This window comes from Tympanuchus pallidicinctus, unplaced genomic scaffold (genome assembly GCF_026119805.1).
Source record: "Tympanuchus pallidicinctus isolate F22 unplaced genomic scaffold, pur_lepc_1.0 scaffold18, whole genome shotgun sequence".
NCBI lineage: Eukaryota > Metazoa > Chordata > Aves > Galliformes > Phasianidae > Tympanuchus > Tympanuchus pallidicinctus.
Genome location: NW_026294699.1, coordinates 14,960,063 through 14,980,283, shown reverse-complemented (window position 1 = coordinate 14,980,283; position 20,221 = coordinate 14,960,063). Strand labels below are relative to the sequence as shown.

General features: G+C 34.3%; 1 protein-coding gene across 5 annotated transcripts in view; it reads left to right on the top strand.

Annotated features, from left to right (window-relative positions):
• Positions 1–20,221, top strand: part of SNX29 (sorting nexin 29) — a 73,439-nt gene that overhangs the window by 16,019 nt on the left and 37,199 nt on the right. For all 5 annotated transcript variants that reach the window (XR_008205895.1, XR_008205896.1, XM_052679493.1 and 2 more), the window contains 8 exons: positions 1,235–1,604; positions 2,437–2,549; positions 4,773–4,854; positions 5,269–5,351; positions 8,347–8,410; positions 9,529–9,657; positions 11,144–11,226; positions 19,540–19,646. Coding sequence is in view for 3 of the 5 variants with exons in the window: in XM_052679493.1 (XP_052535453.1) it covers positions 1,235–1,604; positions 2,437–2,549; positions 4,773–4,854; positions 5,269–5,351; positions 8,347–8,410; positions 9,529–9,657; positions 11,144–11,226; positions 19,540–19,646 (1,031 nt within the window). In the remaining 2 variants the exon portion in view is untranslated. The remainder of the gene's footprint in view (positions 1–1,234; positions 1,605–2,436; positions 2,550–4,772; positions 4,855–5,268; positions 5,352–8,346; positions 8,411–9,528; positions 9,658–11,143; positions 11,227–19,539; positions 19,647–20,221) is intronic.

Below are 20,221 nucleotides of genomic sequence, written 5' to 3'. Positions count from 1 at the left end.
GAAAAAAAAATCTTAAAAAATGCATGTGCTGTGCGTACAAAACAGTTGAATGTGAAATGTTAGGTGTGGTTCATTCTTCTTTAATTTTGTTTTCAAAACTACAGGTGTGGATAATGGGAAGCTAATAGTTATTTTGGCTTCCTTTTATCAGTGCAAGAGGGAAGCTAGACTGTCGTGTTGGTGCTGTAATTGTGACCTGAATTTCAACTTCTTACTCATAAAATTATGCTTTGAAGTGTCTGATGTAATGATTTTTCACTTTTAGTATGTTTACTTTTGGCATTTCATTAGCCATCTAAACTGTTGTTATATACCAGATTTAAAAAAAAAAAAAAAATTAAGCTTGTAGTCTTCAAACAGCAACTAAATTTATAGTCTAAACTCCTATATGAAAGAGGTAATTACCACAAATGAAAAATTAGTCATTGCTTTTCTTGGACTTTAAGTATGTTATTGGTGTAACCACTTTGCAGGGCACCATCACTGACAAGGGCCTGATATTTTAATGCCTTGTAATTTAAAATTAATAAATTAAAATGTGATATTTATTATACATTAGAGTCTTAAGCAGAGTCTGTAGACTCTTTTGCAGGGTCTGTGGTGATGGAACAGGAAATGGCTTGATCTTCAAAGAGGATAGATTTAGGTTAGGTGTAAGGAAAAAGTCTTTTACTGTGAGGGTGGTGAGGCACTGGAACAGGTTGCCTAGTTTTGTGGCTGATGTTCCATCTCTGGAGACTTTAAAGGCAAGCCTGATCTAGCTGTGCGTGTCCCTGTACATTCCAGGGGAGTTGGACTAAGATAATCTCTAAAAGTCTCTTAAAACTCTAAGGACTCTATGATTGTCAGTTTCAAAAGTAACGAAGGTGTATTTTATTATCTTTATCATCATTATTTCCCAGGGATATTTCATGTTTTTTTTTCCTTTTGTTAGATATGCTCTGAAATACACACTTATTATAAAAGTAGGTGCCTGAGAGGCTTTTTCTCTTGAATTTCATTTTGTTGTTTGTTGAAATATTTTTTTTCCACTTCCAATTGAATACTATTATATATGCACCTCAAAAATAATTCTTGAAATTTGAGTTACTTCGATGTGTATGGAAAGATAATGAAATGCCTAATTAAATGGATTCTTTCTTCTTTTATAAACTCATTCAGTACATGAGTTCTGTTCATGTAATACATCCTTCTTTTCTTTTTTAAAATATGTAAACTTTTATGTTGCTAATAGAATTGAAATATAAGAAAGATCGAAAAAAGAAGAAAAGGGTGACAAATATAATATCATTTGATGAAGAAAATGATGAACTAAATGTGGGAGAAGCCACAAAGACCCCTATTACGGGACAAAGTTCAGAGGAGAGTTTAGATAGATCTTCAGTTTTTATATTACCCTCATCTGAAACCAATCATGGAAAAAATTCTAATGAGAATGAAAGTAACCACTCGTGGAAAAGTAATTCTGTTTTTATGAATGGAGAGTATGAATACCAGAAACTAGATGTGAAAAGTATTGATGATGAAGATGCAGATGAAGATGAACTATGTGGAAAAACATCAGGAAATAAAGGGACAGAAGCGGAAACTGAACCTTCTGAAAAGTAAGTAACTTTATTGAAGAAACCAGTGGTAAATTTTTCTCTTTTTTTCTTCTATTTCATGGTCACTGGCAAATTTGCCTAACTCACAAAAATCCTGGTAGACTTTTTTTTGTTAGTTGTTCTCTGTTTAAACTATTTGGACTAGTTTTGGGATATTTTGCATTTATGTTTCACCTAAAATCAGAATCTTGAGATTTCAGATTTATTCTCCATGACATTCTCAGTTTCCAAAATTTTTGCAAAGCTGCAGTTCTGACTTCTTTGACATTTACTTATTTTTAGTGTGATACCAGCTTTAGTTTGGCTTCACAGAAAACCCATATATTTTAAGCAGAGCCTGCTAGTATCAGAGTTATGTTAACCAAGACAGAGTCATAAAACTGATAGTTCAAAATAATCTGATCTTCGAATCGTGGAGTTATAGAATAGTTTAAGTGACTTTAAAATCATTGAGCTCTGCCTCCTGCCATGGACAGGAGCACCTTCCACTGGACCACCTGTTGCAGTGTCTCATCATCATAATGGACAAGAATTTCTTCCTAATGTCTAATCTAAAACTATCCTCTTTTAGTTTAAAAACTGTTACCCTTTGTTCTGTTGCTACTCCCTGATGAAGAATCCCTCATCTTTTCTGTAAGCCCCTTTTAAGTTCTGGAAGGCTGCTAAAAGAAATTTGTGTGTGTCTTCTGTGAATTTATGTACATCTGAACTAAGAAATAAATTGGCAGGGAGATTGAAATAAAGGTTTTTCATGCAGTCATATCTCTGAAAGAATTATGAGCATTGTGGAAATCTTTGACTATGTAATATTTGCTTTTGTTTTTCTGTATAGGCCTCATGAAATTGTCACATGCAATTCTCAGATATGCAGCTGGACTCCTCTGCAAGTTCTGAATTATGACTCAGATGTCCTGTTTCCTGTCAGTGCTGTTGACTCCCAAACTGGTAAATATTTTAATTGTATGTAATACCAACAAGCTTTGTAAAGAAATTTCTAACATGCAGCAGTGGTAAACAAGCATGGCATTGTACAGACTGAACAAGATGTTCGAATTTTTTTTTCTAGACAGTAACAAAGTTCTTCTCTGTAGTAGTCTTATAGCTCATTTCTAAGCTGGTTAGTTGAAGAGGATTTATCCATGTGAAAATAGACTAGAGATCTACTGTCATTAAGCCGTGGTCTTGTATGCGTGGTGTTTTTCTAATTATTTGAATGGTTGAATAAGAAATGTCCTTATCCAATTGGTAGATGCCAGTGAGCTGGAAGAAGCTAAAAGGTTGTTTGGTAGTTTAATTTGACCTTGAAGATCAGAGAGACTACTAACTATTGAATTACATTCAATAGAAGTTGTTATCTCTGTATAAACAGGATGAGGAGTGATTGGCTAGGAAATAGTTGGAGAAAGTTATGGGAGTTATACGGGTTACAAGTCCATAATGAATTAGCAGTATTGTGCTTCTACGCTGAAAGCACGTTTCACACTGAGATGCTTAAATGAAAGAGTCACTTGTAAGTTTATGCGCTGGTGGCCTCTACGCTTTTGGGTATTGCACTTCAAGAATGGTGTGGTCCATACCTTGAAGAAAGCAATGAGAACGGGTAGAGGTATGGATAACAGCACTCACTACATTTTCAGTATCTGTTCTAGTGTCAAAAAACTTCCTCAGAAATGTATGGAGTTGATATTTGCTAGCTGTTTATAAAACATTGCCTTTGAGTATTTCAGAAACCAATTATCACTTCCCATTGGCATTCAGATAATCTATTTTAACGGTAAAATATTGAATGCTTTTTGGATATCCATCATTTGTTCTGAGATTTTAAAGAGACCGTTAAATAAACAGCTGTGAAAAAGCATGGTTTTCTTCTGTATGTTAAGAGATAAAAATAACATGACTCATAAAATAATGCTCTACTGCCCTCTGCTGTGTTCTAGTATTTGTACCTCTTAAAAGATGCCAGAGGCTCAGAAAAAAAATAGAAAGTGTTTCATTTTTTTCTTGTTTTCCCGTAATATATGTATATATATTTCAAATATATAACAGAGTGTTATTTGCTCAAATGAGTTTTCAGAGTCTGCTGTTATGCCTCAGGGGTGTGTCAGGACATAGGGTATTTCCACATACATAGAAATGAGAGAGCCAGAGTCAAAAATCAGTTTCCTGGAAGGAAAATGGAATATATAGTTAGGAACTTAAAAAAAAACTCACACAAAAAAACCCAAAAACCATAACACTTTCTTCTCCATAGTCATCCTGACACCACTTTTATTTCCTGTCATTTTTATTATTAATAATAATAATAATAATATTTCGGACTTCCTGATTTTTATATTCTACTCTAATTTTTTAGCTTGTGATTTCAGGATTGTTTTACGGTATCTTTGTAAAGCTTACACACTGAGGTGCAAAAACATACATACATTTATTTGTTTGTTTGTTTATTTATTGATGTTTTTCTTAATACATTCCTAGGAGGAGGATGGTGTTGTTTGTTTCCTTTCAAGTGACCCTACCATCGTGGCAGGCCCAATGATGTATATGTTTTGATACTGAAAGTTGTGGATCTGTGGACAGATGTGTATTATCCATGGTTTTCTGAGAAATACCTTATTTCTCATATTTGGTTCATAGGGTGTGTGTACCAAATGTCAAAAAAAAAAAAAAAAAAAAAAAGAGGAAGAGGAAAAAAGTTGACGAAAAGCCATGATACTCTGTTGGGAACATATGAAGGAATGGCACCTTTGCAGGATTTGAGATACTGGGGACTAACTACAAATTCCATTCCTGCTAGTCAGAAAGCAGATTTGTAATGAGTATCAGATGTCAAATGTTAATTAAATTCCTGGGACTTGTAAAAATAAGTTCAATAAAAAATTTCTTCATAACTTTACTGCATTGTTATTGATGTTAAATATCAACATCTATACTATAATAAGTAGTTTTGCTATAGGAAAAATTTTCCAAGCAGATGATTGTGTTACAATCCTACCTGTGTGAGGGGTGAATGTGCAGAAGGCACATTTGGAGAAGGTTTTTAAGCAGTTAAAATTCCTTAGTAAAGTTAAGTTTTATCTGGGTGAAAATGCAATTATTTTCTTTTTGGTTTTGTTTTTATTTTTAAAATACTGTTAACTCAAGAAAGCTTATATATGCATTCTGCTTTAGATAAATTGGAGAATGGAGGGGGGCACGAAGATGTTCTTGATGCAGTAGAACTGTTTCCAAGAAGATCTGATCTTTCCTACAGGTATGTGACAGGACAAATATGTCTTATTAGGAAAAGGAAGACCCACGAAAAAGCTGCTTGCAGCCTATAGATGGCTGCCAGCTTACTATGGTTGTCTAACAGATAGCATTCAGCACTGGAAAACAAACTGTTAGGCTAAGCTTGGAAATGTTTGGAAGGACAAAGTAGGTTTTATGTTGTTCGGGTATCTTAGCCAAGCTTTTTGTGTCTTGTTGATTGTTTTTTGCCTCTGCTCTTAAATCAGATGAAACATATCTTAAACGAGAATTGAACACAAAGCAGTTGAATATGTGTTGTTTTATGTGCATGATTATGTTTTGAATAGTTGATGAGAATTCCAGTTTCTTTTTTTCTTAAGTTTTGGATTCTGGATTTTGTTTACATTTATTGATGACATCGTACTTCTTTAACTAGAGTGGAAGTCAGTCCTCCAGCTCAAGTGAATACTTTAAGCAATATGTTGCCTTCAGCCACTGTGCCCGAATCCATGACAATTAGTAAGTACTTCCTTGATGGATCTAGATTAAAGGAATTAATATTTCAAGTCCTGTAATTCTTGATTTCTATTTTCATTTCAGTAACATCTGTTTATAGAGGATTCATTTCTTATATGCTGGCCACAATGGCTGCTCTAAAATAGTTAATTTGGCAATACAAGGTCCATTGCGGATGCATACATTAGCCTCTCTTTCCACAGAACTGCTATAAGTACCCTAGCTATGGATTGTTAAAAGAATGGTAATGATTTGATCAGTATCCTTAAATTTTCTGCAAGTTGCAAAAGTGCTAATGGTTCTTTCTGATATGATCTTGTTTGGCATGTTTTTTGTAAGGCCTAATAGGGCAAAAAAACAAATCCTGAACTCCTTTTGTACTCAGTATATGGTTTTAATATGGAAAATCTGTGCCAAACATGTATTCATGAAATATGTATTTCATAAATGGAAATTTTATTTATGATTGAGGACTTCTTTTCATTAGTGTTAAGAATTGTGCTCGATGGGATAAAGTAGCCTTGGCTGTAAGAAAGAGACTTGGAGAAGTATTGGCTGTCTATTTACCCCATCTTTAAGCCTTTAAACCTTCACATAAACTTGCAGAATGAAGAATAGTTCTTAAACTGTCCTACTGTCTAAAGACATGCGCAAGAATAGTTTTATTTTTTCTCTCTGTACAGAAAGTTTTGTGACTGAACTGGTGGATATAGCTTTGTTCCTGAAGCTCTGGGCTATGTGTATGTTTTTTTTTTTTTTAAACTGTGTCCAAATTTTAAATGATAACATTTAGGAATACAGAAGTGACACAGGCAACATTCATGTGTGAAATTGATTTAATCAAAATGAATGAACACTATGATATTTTAATGCTGCATTCCAATCTAATGTTGATATGCTAAAGGAGGTGGGCCATGCATTTTTATTGGATTTTGTTTCATGCTTTAGTATAGATCTACTTTGGTGAGATCTAGAAAGCCAAAAAATCCTTTCTTGCAATGTGCTTTTTGAAGTGGGAATCTAGTTTGGGGCTTTGAAGTCACGTAGTGGAAGATGTATATATAGGTGGAATCACTGTTGATAGTTACTGTGATGCTTTGGTCAATGTATACTTATGTTTGTTACTTTTACAGTCTAATCCTTCTTTTCTAACTTGTTTTAGCTGCTTTTTTTTTTTTTTTTTCCCCCCAGTAATAGAGTTTTAATGGGAAACTTCCTGCTTTTATTGCACTTCATTACTTCATTGCTGTTATTGCTTCATAGATACCAGCAGAGGCCACAGTTGGTCTCTTCAGTTGCTTAGACAGTACATACATGTAATTGAGACAACCATCAAATGCGCAGTAGACTTTGAGATTTTCAATTCTTGATATTTAGCAATTTCTAAATGAAATGAACCGTAGTATCAGAAGAAACATAGATGGAACATTAAATTTTTATTCTAGACAAGGTTTTGAGGGAACAAACAGGAGAAGGATGTCAATCTACGAAGCCAGTGGAATTATTTGTAAATAATTATCATTATAATAAAAGTTCAACTGCTTGTTCTTACAAGTTAATACTTTTGTAAGAGCTGTTTCCAAATATGTTGAACACAATACTTTTTTCAAGTTTGTTGCTACTGGATGTGGATCTACCATACAGGAACACCTCCGTGCTATTACAAACCCAGACACTGAGGTTCTTTTTCTGTATTTCAATTAGTGGAAGCCTTATTAAATGGTGAAGCGTATAGCTTGGTTGCATAGAAACTAATTCTAACACAACAGTAAAGAAAAATTGACTGCAGTAGTGCAATGAACAAAGCTGGGAGGTCTCCAGTGACTATGGGTTTTTGTACTTCTTAATTTTGAAAACAAAGCTTGAAATAAGTTGGTTTTTTTTCTTCTGCTTTTCCAGTTTCCTTTCAGATATACTTGAATAGAACTGGCCTTTTTATCACTCCTTTTGATATGCAGGACAGAAAAACAATGCAACAAAACACAGTTATGAGAAACTGTGTATGTATTCAGGTGTTTGCTAGAAGCTGTTCAAATCTTTGAAGGGCTGCTCTATTTTGTGGATTTGTACAAGATCTGAAAGTCAAAATCTCATTTAGATTAGATGATAAAGCCATAATATTTCTTTCTGTAGATTTATAGGAATTAGTAGTAGTACAGCTGTACAGTTAGATTGCAAAATCTTTATGATAACAGCAGGATTCCAAGTGCATGGCTTTGAGCTGACACTTTTCTTTACAGTTCAGAAAAGGTACTCTGGTAACAACATTAAACATAACTCAGAAGAATGCAAGTGAAATACTGACTTGTGTACAGAAAGTTGATTCTTAAGTTATCCCCACACTGAAACAGAAGATCTCCCTTGAAATGGTAGTGCAGCTGAAGATATTTCTTACAAGTTCAAAGAAATTGTCTTAATATTTTTGTCTTGATATTGAAATTAAATTATTTTTGAAGTTATTTATAGGAAGTAAGGTTTCTGTAATAGGAAATAGAATCAGAAATTCTATCATCTTTAAAACAGTAGACTGAACTTGAGAAGAAATGCCATGAGAAAGCGATGATGTCATCTCTACTATGGTCTCGTAGTACTTAGATGACTGTGTCAGGTTTTGTAGCAAAGAAAGTAAGCAGTTTCAAGACAATTAGCAAGTAATAATGTATTTCATTAATACAGTGAAAAGGTGCTGCATTATATCTTAAGATGCCTCATTTGGCTGTGATTAAAACAGCCTCTACTACAGACAAACTTGTGTTTATATTAAAACTAAATAGAGATTGATTTGATTGATACTTCTGGAACTATGTTAAATAATACAGTTTTCAAATGGTTGATGAGATCAAGAGAATTGTTAGGTGCTTTGTTGAGTAGCAAGTGATTTTGACATCATCCTAAGTGTGCTGCTGAAATAGCACCTCCACATAAATGACTGTTAGATCTTAAATGTGCAAAAATTCATTCCCATTCCCCTTCCCCTTTTCCCCATTTTCATTTTTAGATGAACTTCGTCAAGCTATTCTGGCCATGGTGAATAGAAAAGATGAACTGGAAGAACAGAATAGGTAATTTTCCAGTCAAGAAGTGCTATATAATTTCAAAAACTTGTCATTCAGTTTCTTTAATGTAGGATGTCTGTTATATAAAGCTGTATGTAATCTGTCATCTTTATGATGTAAATTTTATTTGAAAGTTAAGCTTAGTACTTCAACATTCAACTGTGGAATCAATATTCAACTGTTCACAGTTTTTTTTCCTTTGAATTCAAATCACATATAGGTATCTTTGGGAGGTTTTGCCAGTTCTAGGTTTTTGAAATCAATATTTATAGGCCAAAGAGTCTTATGATCTTATAAGACTTTCTGAATGAGTTAAAGTTTATATTTATGCAAATATTCGAAGTTGTTGGTTTTTTTTTTTTTCCCCTTCCAGTGCAGAAATGATATAGGACCACTAACAATGTTGCATTGGAAGTGACTTTCATGCATGAATGTCTGTATGTTCTGTTGGGGCAAAATAATTGTGTAAATGTAAAAATAGAATGTTGTTCATTCAACATACTCACAAACCTAATTTACTTAATATATTGAAACGTGGTTAAATAAATGAAAATAAAAATATATTGGAGATGTCCTTTATCACTCTATACCATAATTGCAAACTTCTGCTCCATTCAACTTTAGGTGTTTTGTATGAAGTACCAATATGCTTTGGGTTTCACATAATGTTGATCCTTCTTAGCTCATCAAGGTTTTCACACAGAGGTGCATGACAGTGTCCTGCCTGTCTCCTTCTGTGGCTAAGAAACAAACTTATTTTAGATTATTTCTGGGAAGTAAGAGCTTTCACTGGAGCACAGAAACCAGGTTATAAGTCATTTTCTATTATAGTGAATTTTTGTGTGTGTGGTAGTACGGTAGATATGGTAATAAATTGTGCATGTTTATGGGATTAATACAAATTCAATAATAAGCATTTATAACTTGTTTTGATTGGATACTTTTTCCTTGCAGCTTTTCGTATCTTTATGTAATCAATCTGGATGAATTTTTTACACTGAATAAGGAAATTTTAGGGTGACATGACATTAATGGTATCATTCAAACAATCTACTCTGTGGTTAGTACAGTGTCCTCTAATTAGTAACTGTACAGTTTCCTAACAGATGCTGCTGCCATTCCAGGTCCCTTAGAAATCTGCTTGATGGTGAGATGGAGCATTCTGCAGCACTGAGGCAGGAAATGGACAATTGGAGAAGGAAGATAGCAGAACAGGAAGAGCGACATGCCACGAAAGTCCAAGCCTTGGCACGGTGAGAAACATTAGAACAGTCATAAAAGTAATAGCAACAATTAGAAAGCAATCCTAAAATAGGAATTAGACTAATAGTAAGAAATAAGAGCTGCAAAAATAGTGGCTGGATTGAGTGGTTCAGTAATGAGTCTAGCCAGTGCTGCTAAGGGATCTCAGAAGACAACAGAGGATGAAGTATCTGTGCTGTTTAATTGCAAGGCAAGAAGTATGTAAGTACTCCTTAGAATTTTTATATTCCAAGTAATTTGTACGCTGGGCGTAATTTAAGAAATACTGAAAAAAAGTAATAATACAGAAAAAAAAACCCCAACCTTCAAAGACATATACAATTTAGTACAATCCATTGTTTTCCAGCATTAACAAAATAAACAAAATAAACAAAATAAACAAAATAACAAAATAAACCAGCAACCAACAGTCCTCATTATTAAAACAAAACCAGTATCTTTTTCTCTTATTTTTGTCCTATTAGCAAATTGATGTCATACAGGTAGGCAGATTAATCTTTTTGTCATCTTCCATAATTTACTGTTTTCCTTGATGCTTAATTTTGAAATCAGGTGTGAAAATGTCATAATTGTTTTTAATTATTTATGGCAAAAAGCACGACTTTCTATGACTTTTTTCAACATTATAGTGTAATTTCTTAAAAATTATACGTGTGTGTGTGTGTGTATACATACATACAATATATAGTGCTATTATAAATCAATTATTTACCTTTTCAGATTTGGGGAAAAAAAGAATTTCTGTTGTCCTGTGTTTGTGTTGATTGCTTATGCAATCTAATATATGCTAATTGTCTTTGGGGTTTGTTATATTGGCTTGAGAGCACTGCTATGCATAAATATTAATGTTTTTCAACCTCTCTGGGCAACCTGTTCCAGTGTTCCATTGCCCTTACCTTGAAGAAGTTCTTCCGCATGCATTCATGGAACTTCCGACAGCTCCCTAATTATGGCTAATAATATATAAGCATCAAGGCAGTTAAGTTGATTATTCTTTTGCTTTTGGAAATTGCTAACAATGGCATAATCTGGAAAGCAATGTGATATTTAATTTAATTTTGGATTGCAAATCTTAATTATACTGCACACAACAGCAACTTAAGCATATATATTGGGCCAACATGTATAACAAGGTCCAGCAAACATATTTGCATGTGCAAATAGAGCTCTCTTTCTTAACTAAATTCCCATAAATAAAAGTACACCTTTGTGTGTAAACTGTTCTCAGTTTTCTGTAGTCTGTGTGTTATCTATCTAGAATTTTGTAGTTACTTACAGGTATACTAGAAAACAAATTTGCCTGGTGCTCTGTCTGTTGACATATTATTTAATGTGTAAATGTTTTGGTTTTTTTTTAATCCTGATGACAAGCTAAGTGAAGCTCATTATCACAGCTGGTATATTTGTTTCCTCTGAAATGGTTTTCTATTTTGAGAAAGCACTTATCTTTTCTTATGCTCTTCTTTTTATCAACAGAGAAAATGAAGTGCTAAAAGTGCAACTTAAGAAGTATGTAGGAGCTGTCCAGATGCTCAGAAGAGAAGGTCAAGCAGTGGAAGGTAAGGATTAAAAAAAAAAAAAAAAAAATCTATGCCCACAATTCTGCCATTGAGACAGAATTTATGGGAGACATAATTAATAACCAAATGGTGGAAGTTGCTCCTGGACTTGTATAAAGAACTGCAATGGAAGAATAGGCAGTGAATAGCCACAGGTCTTCTTTATATGCATCTGCATTTTTTTCCTGATTGATCTTGAAATGAACCTTAGTGCATAATGGGCTGCCCAGTACTGCGTGAGTCCAGATCGATAAGCAGCAGGTAAGGGGGCCTACAGGAAAGCTGTGGAGGGACTTTTTATAAGGGCAAATAGTGGCAGGAAGAGGGTAAATGGCTTTAAACTTGAAGAGGGGAAGGACAGGTTGTCCAGTGAGGTTGTGAATGTCCCCTCCCTGGAAGCATTCCAGGTCGTGTTGGATGGGACTTTGAGCAATGTGGTCTAGAGGGAGGTGTCCCTGTCTACAGCAGGGTGGGAAGGGGGAGGACCTAGATGATCTTGAAGATCCCTTTCAACCCAAACAATTCTATGATTGTATAAACCAAATACTTCACTTTTTTTTTGTAAGGTGCATTGACTCTAATAAGCAAGTATTTTATATGAAAGGTAACGAGTCAAGTAATTGACAGTGTTACTTTCTTCTTTTGTGATCACTGGGAACAGAAGAGTCCCTGATAAAGTGACTTGCAGTAGTAATTTTGAGTAATCTTCTGGTAGGACTGCCGTCTACAGATGTTTTGAGAGAGGAAGTAGGTGGCTCTTTAGAAACTGGCAGGTTTTTTTTTTTCCTGTCAGTGTGATGGTCATACAGATGACTATATGAATGAATACTACATAAATCGTGTTCCTAAGGGCTTGTAACCACAGTTGTACTTGAAAAATTCCATTAATCTTTAAAAGGATTGTTGTTTGTAAGAATGAATTTTTACTTCTTACGCTGCTGTAATGCTGTAATGTAGTGGTTTATGTTAATAATTATTCACAAAGAACATCTCTTAAGCTTCTTATAATAGCAGAAATTATCCTTCATTAAATACTGACAATTTGCATGACAAGTCTAGGAAAAAAAAAAGATTAAAATTCCTTGGCTAACTATACTCTGCCTTGTTTAAACTGTGCAAATTAGTGTATGATAAGAATAGAAACTGAGTAGGTTGGTCAGCTTTTCTTGAAGAAGGGAGGTGGAACACTACCAGCATTTCTAAGACTGAATATATGTATGCTTTATGCTCAAAGGATATTTAATCCACCCACAGTAATTGCCTGTAATACTTATCAATAGTGACCAAAATAAATTTGAACTACGTCACTTGTGCATTGTTTATTATAATTTGTCTTACATTCTAAATTTCATACATTTGTTTTTTGTGTAACTGAGTATTTTTTTTCTGCCATTGGTGATTTATGTGAACTTTTTAGTAGTATTGGGGCTTCTAACTCAGAAGAGTACTTGCGCATGTAAATAATGCTTGAGTACTAACATATTTCGAGAAAAAAACACAAATATTAATTGCTGAAGTACAATATAGTCAACACAAGTTCTTCTGCTTTGTGAGAAGTAGCAAACAGTGTGCATGTAATAGTGTGGAGATAGAAAAGTGTTAAGAAACTACTGTAAGAAACAAGTTATTTTTTGCTTTTGTGACCAGAGATGCTGTATTAAGTCAATCATCTGAATAAACAATAGTCTGAACAAAACACAAATATAAACAAAAATCATTAGACTAGTTAGAAATTTAGTGTTATGTTTTATTCAGTGATCATGATCACAGGACTACTGAATCATCTTTGTATCTTTAAAAATTGGTTATACTGAAAAAAACTTACAGTTGGCAAATTGGATCCAAGCTGGAAAGCATCTTCTGGGTCAGGTAAAACTTACTGTCTAATCTGCAGCTTCCTCTTCAAAATATTTGTCTTTTAGCAGTCACAGTTTGAAGTCTTCCAGAAGTTTTTGTTGTTTGCCATCCGATGTGATAAATGTTTTCTGCCGCCACAATTAAATGTTTGAACAAGATTTTATTTGAATATATGGAAACATTTTTACAGCACCAGAATTGCATCTAGAAACTCAGTAAAATGGTAACTCTGAAGCTTAATGGAGGAAGTACTTATGTAAAGCATGTATCTTATAATTACTGTTTCTCAGAGACAGTCAGCCATCTTGAAACTGCACACACTGCTTTGATCTTATATACAGTTTGAGAATCTCTCACTTCAGCTTGGAACAATGCATAAGTCCTTTCTCTTTTGGCAATCTTTCTGTCCCATTTTATTTTATTTTTTTAAGGTTCAGTGGATTTCTTGAACTCTTAGGCCTTATGCTGTACTCAGATTATTGCTGGACAACAGAAGGCATCTTTTAGTTGTTTTCTTCTGCTTTAATCACTCTTCAGTGGACCCTTGTTCCTTAATGAAGAAGTTGATTAACAGGGCTTGTTGATTAGGCTGTGAATATTTATGTAAAAAAAAATGCTGCCAACTAATAACAAAAATGAAACAATTTGCGCTGTCTTAAAGTGAGATGGATTAAAAAACTGCTGTCTAAAAATAGCTAGATAGTAGAGTTTTTATTTGTGAAAGCAGATTTGTTATACTCTCCTTCAAGAACGATGTATGGTAACTATTTCATCCAACATGCTTACCTTGCAATATCTCTTGCGTTAATTCGTCAGCTATTTCCTTTGATAATTAAGAATGTTTGCATTACTAGAAAGTGCTATTTATACTTTCCAATACATACATCAATGTGTAACTTAATTCAAATTTTTTAATTCTAATTATAGTATAATTTTAAGTGCCTATAACACTTGCCTTGTTTTCAATTAGCTAATGTTTAAAGGATAACAGTACATTTGCAAGATCTGTTTTGTTGCTTTGTTCTTACAATGTGACAATTGGTAACAGTAGGATGAAGAAACTTCTGATTTCTCTGCTTTTGTCATTTTAAGTTGTAACTCTTTTCTGTTTCTTATATATTAATCCATATATCATAGATTAAGTTTCTTTACTTTAGCCTCACAGGGAAGTGGAGTTCTATTTGTTTAAACTTAAAACATACTCAGCCATAATCTTTTCTGGAGTGTTAGGAAATTGTGCTCATCAGGGATAATTAAACTGTTTCATACATCTAATTTCAATACGACAGTATGTTATCATAATAACTAATTTCAGTGATGATTTATCTTCTTCCAAATGATATCAGAACTCAAGTCATCTTACATATAGTTTAGAATACTATATGTTTAGAATTCTGTGAAACTATTTTGAAAGGCTCAAAATAGGTTGAGCTTCTACAGTGATTATTATTATTATTATTTTTTTTACTATAAATAAAGAAGAGTCTACGTGGTTATACAATAAATTAGATCAGATGCTATTGATGAAAGCTTTTAATAGTGTATGGAAACTATTGAGTCATAGCCTGAACCACTGATTGATCACCTGGGAAAAGACCCAGTCAGGCCTAGGAGAACAGGTGAAGGCAATTCAGCTTTGCGACTGGAAGGGGTGCAGCCCAGCTTCACCTGTCTTAGATGTCATTTAAGGGCTGACTGCCACTGTGGAAGGATCTCTGCTTGGAGATTTGTTGTGGAGTCCTTTCTGCAAACCTGTAGAGATGGATGTCTTTGGAGATGGGTGAGCACCTTAACTGTTCCTTTGAAGTATTCTCCTATCTGCGCTGGTCCCTTTGCTATTTCACTCATGTGTTGCCCTCCCACCATGTTAATCTTTCTAATTGTAGAGAATAGATTCCTAGAACTAAACAGAAGTCAGCATGATAGCTTCCCTTGAGATGACTTGCTGAATGTTTTCTTTTTAAAAAAAATATGTTTATAAATACAATGTCAAAACTTTAGAACTGTGTCTAGTTCAGAATAGCATACCTGGTATGCTTTCGAATAGCTTTCAAAGTGAGTGAAAATTACTTTAGGCAGAACAGATTGAATATTGATATTTAAGCATTAAATAAATTGTAGTCTTGATTTCTCAGCCATCTAAATGTCTACCACTTTTTAAACCTGCTGAGATATTATAATTCTAGGTTCTGTTTATTTAAGGAGTTCTGTGTTGTTCTCACTTATCCAAACAGACCCTTGAAGCCAATTGACTAACCTTGAAAAGGTTTTGTGAATTGTGGGTATCGGGAGGGAAACCCTGAAATGCTTTAATTGGATTTGTGCTTTTTTTTTTTTTTTTTTGACCTGGTGCAGGGACCTGCTTTGGCAGGGGGTTGGACTCGATGCTCTCTAGAGGTCCCTTCCAACCCCTACATTCTGTGATTCTGTGAAATGATGACAGGAACAATGGGAGTTCCTTACTGCTAGTAATTTGTTTCTGAAGTTTGCTAAAAATGGAAGAAATATGAAAAGATAACTTTTTATCATTTAGTGAATGATATGACAGAATCATGGAAAATTTGGGCACTTAAGAAATTTCAAATTAAAAATTAACTTTAATTTCAAAAAAGGGCACCAATTAAATTGTCTACTAATCTAATTTGGAAGGTGCAGACAGCAGCTTGCAAATAATATTGTGTTTGCAAGAAAACAAGGAATAGCATGGTTTGGAAAGCACAGTCTAATGAAGGAACAAAATTAATCTTGAGTTATGCCATGCCATCTGGTGTCTTTCTTTCTTCATCTATCAAAAGCTGTTCATGTTGTCCGAGTTGTATTTTATGTGAGACCTTCTACTAAGTGTACTTATGCTGCATTAGTGTCAGAAGAACTTTAAAATAAGGAAGTAAAATGAAAAAAATATACTTCTAATAATAATTGTTTCTTAGAAATTCTGGATGTTCTATTTGTATGTTGTGTTTCAGTGTGAGCAAGTGTTATAAACTTTCAGTTAGTTCAAACAGTGAAATGACGTGTGTTACTGTACTGACCAAATACTATCAGTGTGTAGAAATAAGTATATTCTTCCTTTTTGTCACAAAGGAAGGAGAAAAAGCACTGCACACTTTCTTTGTAAGAGGAAAGGCAGAAAGATATGTGTTGACTGTTCAAATCTTATATCTGTTTAGAATGCTAACAGCGAACTTAACAAGATTTGAAATGGCTAGATATTCTTGACTATTTGCTACATGGAGGGTAGAGGGTGCATGATGAATTTAAAATAAAATCTTAGTGAAACTAGTATAGCTTAAGAACAATATATCACTTACTGAGGATCTGTTGGCAAGGTGCCACCATGTCACTAGTGCACCTCTGTGCACCTTGAGAGATGTCCCTACTCCAGAGGAGATTATGGGTGCACAGCCAGCTGCTTGCAAGAACTCTCCAGGGGATTCTCAGACTGCTTGCTGTTTATGGGGTAAGATGATTGACTTAATCCTACAACTCAGAACTGGTTCTGTGGGACCCGGGTGTCTGTTATCAGGTGTCTAAGTGCCAGTAGTGAAACCCTGATTGTTATTGCTGCCAAGGGCAAGATCTTTTGTGCCTCATTTTCTGCATGAGGCCTTGAGCATAAGAACCAGGCTGGTTTGGGGGTGACGGGAGGGCAGACAAGGACTGCACCATTGCACTGTCACGTTTATAGACAATACTAGATGCTGGAACTAGAATATGTTTGTGTGTCTCTTGTCAACTAAACTTACTGTTAAAAATCTAAATCGGTGAAGTATTTATTAATGAGCAGTGCTTGAACAAATGAGTAACATCAGTTTCAATCTGGATTAAAGGGTAACCTGAAAGTAAAGCCAATTTGTAGCTTGTAAAATCAGATACTTATAGAGGACTGCTAGGTTCTTGTATAGTTTTGCATGCTTTACATATAAAAGGTCACCATTTTGTCTGTCTTTAATCTTCTTTAATTAAAAATTAATGACGACATTACCTAGTAACCTTTATGAACCAATAAATACATTTATTGGTAGAAACACTTTCTGAAAGACTCAAGCAATAAACATTGCAATTCTGATCATTAGAAGGTTTTGATTTATTGTTAATAACGTCTGGCTATTAAATAGAAATGAAAATTGAAGTAAACAGTAAAAGAAAATACTGCCTTAAACTTTGAGCTACTTGAAAAATTTCAGGTTAGAGACTTGCAGCTTTCTGTTTCTTTTATTTATTTACTTTTTTAATATCAAAGCATAGAAGTGAAGCATGACTATATGCAAAGCAGTCCAGATACTAAGTAAGGGAATTTGGTAGAACAAGCACGTTAATTGGAGTACTGTGTCCAGGTGTGGAGCTCCCAGTACAAAAAAGACAGTTGTTGGAGAGGATCCAGAGGAGAGCCACGAAGATGATCAGGGCATTGGAACACCTCTATGAAGACAGGCTGAGGGAGCTGGGCTTGTTCAGCCTGGAGAAAAGAAGGCTGTGGGGTGACCTCATTGCAGCCTTTCAGTACCTAAAGGGAGCTTACAAACAAGAGGGGAATCAACTCTTTGAAAGGATTGATAACTGCAGGACAAAGGGAAATGGTTTGAAGTTGAGGGAGGGAAGATTTAGGTTGGATGTCAGTGGGAAATTCTTCACAAGGAGAGTGGTGAGGAGCTGGAACAGCTGCTCAGAGAGGCTGTGGATGCCCCGTCCCTGGAGGTGTTCAAGGCCAGGTTGGACGGGGCCCTGGGCAGCCTGGTCTTGTACTGAATGTGGAGGTTGGTGGCCCTGCATGTTGGGGAGGTTGGAGATTCATGATCCTTGAGGTCCCTTCCAACTCTGGCCATTTTGTGATTCTGTATTTAACAAATTTATCTGTGGAGGAGGTATTCTGTAATGAAACTATCCAATGGGTTCTCTCTGTGCTGGTAGTGGACAAATAAGGAAAGCATAGTATATGATTAATAGTCGCTTACTAGCCTTTGTGACTGTCATCGTTCTCAATAGCCACAAGATTGCAGTTAGTAAATGTTGGTTTGGAGAAACCGTGATAAATTAGAGGCTCTGTTATGAAGTAATGCATGCTTTTCTTTGGTAAAATTGATCTTAGCTTCTTATGCCTTGCTGGTTTTTTTTTTTTTTTTCTGTCTTTGCCTATCATATTAGTTTTCTTGCTGCCTTTGGTTTTTGTTTACTTTGAGTAGAGTAAGCGTAAAAGTAGCTATGATAAAATATGGTATGTCATTGCTGTAGTATCCTGTGGTTTTTTTGCAAGTGAGAGATGTAAAAATGTAAAGGGAATACTGACTGTGCAGAGACAGCTTTCATCAAATTGTGGAAGTCTTATGCAGAATTGTTGCTAAGGAAAGATCTATAATCAAATTTTATGCTGATATGAAATGCTGATCTTAGAAGTTTCTATTCAAAGAACTTCAAGCAAGATTTACAAGAATTAGATCTTGAAGTAGCTTTCAAAACTCACTTCAAATGCAAACTGACTTCTGAATATATACATATTCTTATTTGAAGATAAAGTCATTTTCCAGACGGGACAGTACTGAGATGAATTATGGTGTCTTCTACATACTTTATTGTGATTGTACGTGTAGTCTAGATTTTGGAAAATAATAAAAGCATTTATTAGATCTCTTCTATTGGGACTTACTTAGTTTACATGCACAGACTTGTTTCTTTCTGGAAATTCATGATCTGTGAAGATAAGTTTGAGTTGGAGTTTGTGTAATTTGGAGGAGATTTACTTAGACCTTCAAGTGATCTTCAAATATGTAAGTGGTAGCTAGGAACTGGAATAGAATAAACCAGTTTTCATTTGCTGTGGATGGGAAGTAATGGGCTTAAGTGGCAAGTGGAGCAAGTTTGATTAACTACAAGAAAACCTTTTCTGAAAAGAATACTTGCATTCAAATAAGTTGTGCACAGAAGCATGAAATCTTCTTTATTGAAGGCTTCTAAGAATAAATTAGACAACTAACTGTAAAGAATAAAATAAATACAGCTGATTCTGCTGTATGCAAAGGGATGAAATGTCACGTGAAGGCTGGAAATGTCATTTCTCAGCCCTGTTATCTGTGATTACTATGATGTTGTGCAGAATAGTTCTGTGCAAGTAATATGAAATGATGTTTTGGAACAGTAATTACAAAAAAGAAAAACAAAACATAAGCTTAGTTTTCAAAGGGTACTGGTAGGAGCAGGAGTTGCTACCTATGTAGCTGTAGTCACAAAATAGCCAGATTCTTCTAGCTTTTATTTTTTTCCTGTGAAGATTAGAGAACTTGTCTAACAGTGCATACTAGAAAGTTCCCTGCAGCATTTCATTGTAGTATTTGTAATACTGTTTAACATTACATCCAATTTTGATGCTTCTAAGAACTGTTTCTTTTACAACTGCTACTTTGAAACAGTTTGTATTATGTAATCTAATGTTTTTAATTTGAGGTATCTCTTTGTTTTTAGTTTTGCCAAACATTTGGAGCACTGATGGTGAACTTAATATTCCAGAGCAAAAGCAAGTAGAAAACAATGAGGAACTAGCCAGCTCTTATGAAAGAAAATTGATTGAGGTAAAGTATGCTGCATAACTTCTGAGGGGTAGTAATGATAACATAGCATTTGAAGCTGTAAACGTTTTCTATCTTTAGCTTTTTTCCCCCATTAGTCTAAAATAAAATTTTGTTTTTGTTCTAAAAATTAAAAACTTTATTTTCATACTTCTGTGGTTAACATGCAGGTTTATTAATTCAACTTCAAAGCTAATTTAAAGCAATTCATGTGATTGAAACACTTACAGATATATATTCATATTATTAAAATTGATTGGTATAAGAATGTGACATTGCTTACAATAAAAAAAAAAGCTATATTTGTTTAATTATGTTATTTTTTAGCCTAACAGTGATTTCATGCATCAATTTTGAACTGATTTATTTTACTGCATTAAGAAATACTGCTTTTATGAAGATTTTTAATAAGCAAGTTCCTTAAGGTTATAATTGATGGCAATGAAGTGGTCAGACAGTAGGTTTTGGGCATTGTATAAGCTACAGCACGTTGTTCATAAGCTTCATTGTTTTATGAATTGAACTTTAAAGATTCCCAAGAACATAATGAAATACATATATATATATATTTTTTTTAA